The sequence below is a fragment of the Notothenia rossii genome (genome assembly GCF_949606895.1).
Source record: "Notothenia rossii genome assembly, chromosome: 1".
Lineage (NCBI taxonomy): Eukaryota > Metazoa > Chordata > Actinopteri > Perciformes > Nototheniidae > Notothenia > Notothenia rossii.
This window is the reverse complement of record NC_136912.1, coordinates 78,893,347-78,899,528: the sequence shown is the minus strand read 5'-3', so window position 1 is coordinate 78,899,528 and position 6,182 is coordinate 78,893,347. Positions and strand designations below refer to the sequence as shown.

Sequence of the window (6,182 nt, the reverse complement as noted above, 5' to 3'; positions counted from 1 at the left end):
GAGTTTCAGGCATTGATAAATAACACTTGTACTACAGTCAGAAGATTTTTTTTTAAATACTTATATTAAACCTATTAAGGTTAAGGGGAAACTTAAAGTGGGTTTATTCACATTGCAAAGGCCATGTTTTTAACAAGCGAGATGATAATTCAAACCATCTGATGCTATGTTCCCCAATGATGGAAAGAAAGTATGGTGTTGTACAACACATTAACCAAGATTATGTTTTTTAATATTTTAAAGGAAAGGATGGAAGCGCATCAACATCCTCTCATTGTTTGTGGACCACATGCTGCTGGGTTTCCAAAATGATGAGAATCAGCTTAGAACACTGGTACTGAATCAGATTCAAACCTTAACAAGGTTAGTAGACTTTTATTTAGCAAAATATTCTCAATAGAAACATAAATAAGCAGTGGAGCCTACATTCATTCTTTCTTTACCTTGAGAAGAGTTTCGGTGTTGAATAGGTATCTTCACACTTATGGTATGATGTTACATTTCACTTTTATATTTTACACTTTAGAAAAATTGAAAATACAATGATTAATATTTGTTTTTTACTCCAATGTTTTTGGCCCATTCTAAAGGTTCTGGAGGGAAATTCTGATGTGAAATCAATGAAGGCTTTTCGAGCTGTGGTTGAAATACTAAGTTCATGTAAGCAGGGGGCAAGTGATCAGCTTTTCAGGTAGGAGGTAGTTTATTATTCTTTATAAAATACTTTCCGAATGTTATTTTTTTGCACTTCATTGAATCATCAATCCCTTTTTATTTTGATAAAGGTTTGGACTTCAATGTGACATATGCACAAGGGAGCCTCAGGACCCTGTAAAGCTGCCATGCCATCACATGTTCTGCTTAACATGCGTCAGGGCAAGCATTGATGCAGGACAGACTTCTTGTCCCAAATGCTGGCAGCAGTTACCAAATGACTTTCAGCCACATGTCTCTGAAGAGATCAGGTAAGTTTAAAAACAGAAAAACCGGTGTACCATTTATTCTTACAGTATATGATGCATTCTCTTTTTATTTCATTCATTCTATAATGGAACAACTGTCACAAAAAACAATTAACACCTGTAACAATCCAAGGGTACAATTAAGTCTTTCAGGAGCCAAGATAAATTACACAAAAGCCATTTTAGAGCTTACAGGTTCAGCTGTTAATTTTATACAAGCTAGTATGAACTTGTTTGTTTGCCTTTACAAGAGACTTTTTTAGACTGTACTCTTTCTAGCTGCATATAAAAAATATATGCTCTTCAGACATTGATCGGTGAAACCAATAGCACCCAAGGATTGTTCTATTGTGTATACACCTAACCCGTCTTTTGCATGTCAGTCATGGTATAGAACCATTGCTTTCCATTTGATGGGTGTGAACAGGTGTGTCTCACTGGATGTTACTGTGAATTACTCAGAAAACAAACAGTGGAATTTAACTGAAGCAAGAAGTCACCTGTGTATTATGTTGGGGATCATTTGATTAATTTTAGAATAAACATGGGTAGATGTCATCACTCTAACTTTTACAAATTTTTATGTTGCATTTTTTGTGACTCTTCAGGGTTTCTTTGAGGAAAAATGCAGAATTCAGTCGGCGTTGCAATGGCTTCTTCATTGATCTGCTCTCCACTGTGTGCTTTAAAGACAACACTCCACCAGAAACACATGTTATCACCCACCTGTTGTCCTACCTGATTATTGAGACAGGTACTTTTACTTAGAGCTCAGACAGAGAATATCTAACTAAATATCATGTATCGTATACTATTGCCTCCTTTTTGTTCTGATCCCTGTCTCTTCCAATGAACCCGGTTTTGTCTGACTATGGAAATGTGATAATTTTGTGCAAGCAGTATTTTGACAATTTATATTTCTTTTATCCCAGTTGTTTTATATGTTGTCACTTAATATTTACATTAAATCATCTTCAAAACTAGAACATAACAGATATACACCAAGATCTGTCACCTTTTGACGAGTCCCCAGATAAAAACCCAGTCGTGCGATCCGTGATCCTCAAGCTGCTGCTGAAGTTCAGGTAGGCAACTAAATTAAAAAAATTCACTTAAATGATTAGCTGGCAGATATACATACATATCAGCTCCATCAGTAGTGTTTCAGAGGATTTTGATTTCATTGCTGCTTCCAGCAATTTAGGGATGTGGTTGTAAAAAAATGTCTTAATAGATTTAAAAAGGCGGGGTAGGCAGTATTATTTTGGCATGTTAAACCTTTCACATGTCTGTCGTAAACCCCAATCACTAGACAAGCCCCGGTGTATGCACACCTCTTACAGTAACCCGTAGTAGTACTAGTAATTGTCATGCATTTCAAGCATCCTCGCGATCATTTTAATCCCAATGCTGTTATACGGCAGCAAATGTTAACCTCAAACTTGTGGAAAACAGCAGCAGGTGAACAGACAAAAAGGTAAAAAGTGGGTTAAAATGGCTCACCATGCGGCATTCAAACAATTTAAATGTTTTGGTCCTACCCACCACAGGTATAGGTTTTAACAAATCACTGTTGTGCAGGACAATAAGCAGGACAAACTGTAAGAAAGCATCAAGTGAGCATATCATAAAAGACTGAGAAGACCAATTTATCCATGTATTACAAAGGGACTGCCTACCTGTACCACCAACCATGACAGACAGGGCCAACAGGTGCCTTGTAAATGTCCCCTTTGTGGGACTAATAAAGGTATTCTGATTTTGATAGGGGGAGTGGTTGGGGGAGGAGTCAGGCCTAGAGCTGCATTCAAGAGCAATGCACTCTTTGAGATAATTTCCCACCACACACCCATCAAAGATTAGATTTTCTAAAGCCTGAAAACAGAGCCAAAACCAGGTTGAGGAATACATTTTTCTCCACTTGACACTTGAATTGCAATCGAATATTGATTTATTTTCACCTTGCAAAGATCTTCTGCATTTTACAAAACATATGATCAACCTAATTGTGTTTCAGCTTTGACGAAGTCCAGGAATATTTGCAGCAGCATTTGTCATCTGTTGAAGAAAGCAGATTTGTGCACGAGGATGATAAAGCAGAGTTGTATGCTTTGTACATAAACTGCTTGGAGGTAAAATATATTTTAAATATTTAAGATTTCATTTAATATTTCATAACATTTCAAAATGCTTCACAAATAAATTGGTTTCCCACGAAGCATGATAAGACTTGCTGTGAGAGTCTATAGTAAGTTATAGCTCCAAAAAGTCATTTTCACATTTCACAACCAATATTTCTTTAACTCATGCTCCTTTTACTTTTTTTGTTTTTGTAGGACTCCATGTGGGAGAAGATGCCTCAGGAAGGCTTCACAGATTTAGAAGTGAAGCCATTTTACAATGATGAAACACAATTCCTACACTTCTTTTTGGCTGAAGTCAACTCTGTTCCAGCAACAGTGTCTATTCAACATCTGCAGGACATTGCACGATTGCGTCTTTCGCTCACCATGGCTGCCCAGCTCATCAGTGACGATCTGTATGGTAAGAGATAGCAACCTGCCGGCAGTTTAAATTGGTTTAACAAATAAATACATAATAAAAAGTTGGACTATGTTGCTGTTGCAGAGAGAAAACTCCCAGATGGATCAGAAGATTTCCTGAAAATGGTGATTAAAGTCTGTGAGGACAGTGGGAATGATTGGTACCGCATTTACCTGATCCGCAAACTCAGTGAATGGCAGGGTGTGGAGTCCGTCCAGACTCTTGTCAAACAACCGCGGTTTAGCTGGCTTTTCCCTAACAATATCCATCAGCAGGTACAACACCATTAAATTGCTATGTTAATACAAAATTGTATGTATACTGTTCACAATTATTGCGTGATGCAGGCATTTTATTCATATTCAGGTTTTCATTTACATAAATATGCAACCAGGAAATCTCAAAATCCACAAAATATTCATTCATATGGTTGAATTTGTTTTGCTCTTCTAACTCGTGTGACCAGAATGTAGATGAAGGCCAGATGGATCAGTATCTTGTGTATGGGGAGGAATACAAGACTATAAGGGATGCAGTGGCCAAGGCAGTAGTGGACTGTGATGTCGAGCAGATAGAAGACGTCTGCGAGGTATTTTAAACTTTTCAGTTTGCACTTGAATGTTGACTTGAACTAAATTGAGTGACTTAATGTTCACTACAATTGACTGCATAATTATAATACACACTACAGTAAAGGAAAAAAAAGGAAAATCAACAGATACATAGAAGGGCAATTATATAGATTTATATATTTTAAAAACTGGCAAACAAATTATTATGCTTTCATTTTCATTTCCATATACTGGGACCACACATTCATTCGATCTGAATAGAAGCTGCTGACTAATACTTTTTGTTTGTCATCCATTGTTTTAGAAATGCACCGCTCCACCAAGAAAGCGAACAATGTTCATTCTCCTGGCTCTTTTTCGAGAGGTTACTACTTTGTACAGATCTGCAAATACTAGCCTTCATCCATCCTCTGAGGTACGAAGAAATTGAATATTATTTTAAACATCAACCCTTTAGCAAACAATAGGAAGCAGCCAAAACTAATGCCTGTACATCGGGAAAATATAATCCAATTAGAGAAATGGGTTTTCTGTAATACATCCTAAGGTCCCTGATCCCATCTCCAGCAGTTTAAACTCCAGAGACATCAGATATACAACAGTTTTCAAAAGCTGATGAGTACTCCTTGTGACAAAAACACTCATTATAATGTGGAATATCAGTGGATTTCTAAATAATGAAAACATATACAAATCGAGAATTAAAACAATGGAATATCTGGTTCTCTGTGATACAGAAATTGACATTGTCTTGATTACATTTTTTGGGGACTTTTTGTCGATTAGTGCTATTGATCAGCTATCCTTAGCTAATAATGTGGTTTATAATGGTGCTTTAGAAAAAAAAATCTAATTGCCACTGTCTATCGTCTTATATCTTCCCCATAGATTTGCCATGCATTTGCAGAACTCATCCAGGGCTCAAGGTATCTATATCAAAAAGAAGTAAGGGATCTTGCCTCAGCCTTGGTTCACAACAGGTTAGGATCCCTGGCCATAACCCATGACCTTACTATTATGAATAACACTATTATCGAGCTAAACATCCACCTGGCAGCTGTGCTGCTCACTGGAACTCATCTACTGGTGATGCCACTCAAGCAACTTGGTCTGTCTCCTGAAAATATGCAGGTAAACGTGTCATATCTGCCCTTTCTCGATCATTAAAAGTACATTTTACAACTTTGAAGAATACATTAAAAAAATTCTGTAAATCCATTAATACTTAGCTGATACATTGGAATAAAAAATGTAAATCCAACTGTTTAAGGAAAAGCTTAAAAATATTTATTTCAAGCCATCTTTAACAATTTATCTTTATTTGCTTTAACAGGCAGCGTTTATACCTACAATGCCTGATGATATGTTAGCTGTTGCCCAGGCAGCCATACAACAAGACTATGGGAAGCTCACTTGGTATGGTAAGTTTGATTCATTCATAATTCAGCCAACATTTCATATTGTATTTTTTGCATCATTTTTTGGATATTTGTATCTTGGTTTGTAAAATAATTTCTCAAAATAAGATTTTCTATTAAAGATGTCTAAATATCTTAAGGTATTCTGTACTGCTCTTGGTTGCACCATCATAGTTAATGCTGAGTCACATAAACCCACCTACTGATTGTTAGTTTACTTTATCTTCTGTTCCAGTTATACAGATGATTTAAGCATATTTTAACTGTTTAATTGTTTTTCAGTGTGTCCAAATAATCACCCATGCTTTGTTGACGAGGTAAGGTTTTTTAATGCACTTCCTGTAAACTTAATTTCACTTCTTTGTGAAGAAATAAATGCATACAGTAGATAGGAACACATATTTGACCTTATATGTTCCCCGCAGTGCGGCCTGCCCATGCAGAGAGGCCGATGTTTGGAGTGTGGACAGGAGGTTGGAGGGGAGCAACATTCTCCCTTGCAAGGATTCAGACCGATTAATCTACAGCAGTGAGTGTTATAAAACAGAATAGTAGGGTGGAAATAATATAGGGAGGGATCAATCTAAACTAATGTATAACGATATTTGTTGGCAGAAAAAAGTAAGGACACAAAGATACTCTTTTCAGTTTGGGAATATAGTTGTCAATGTATTGGCAAAATACAT

At 36.5% G+C, this 6,182-nt stretch overlaps 1 protein-coding gene across 1 annotated transcript in view; it reads left to right on the top strand.

Moving 5' to 3' along the window:
- LOC307019588 (E3 ubiquitin-protein ligase rnf213-alpha-like) overlaps positions 1-6,182 on the top strand; it is a 48,422-nt gene that overhangs the window by 31,423 nt on the left and 10,817 nt on the right. The window contains exons 39-52 of the mRNA XM_079650595.1: positions 244-367; positions 591-691; positions 786-965; positions 1,571-1,716; positions 1,957-2,047; positions 2,980-3,094; positions 3,299-3,506; positions 3,591-3,781; positions 3,973-4,095; positions 4,383-4,493; positions 4,967-5,209; positions 5,412-5,499; positions 5,779-5,813; positions 5,922-6,025. Coding sequence (XP_079506721.1) covers positions 244-367; positions 591-691; positions 786-965; positions 1,571-1,716; positions 1,957-2,047; positions 2,980-3,094; positions 3,299-3,506; positions 3,591-3,781; positions 3,973-4,095; positions 4,383-4,493; positions 4,967-5,209; positions 5,412-5,499; positions 5,779-5,813; positions 5,922-6,025 — 1,860 coding nt within the window. The remainder of the gene's footprint in view (positions 1-243; positions 368-590; positions 692-785; positions 966-1,570; positions 1,717-1,956; positions 2,048-2,979; positions 3,095-3,298; positions 3,507-3,590; positions 3,782-3,972; positions 4,096-4,382; positions 4,494-4,966; positions 5,210-5,411; positions 5,500-5,778; positions 5,814-5,921; positions 6,026-6,182) is intronic.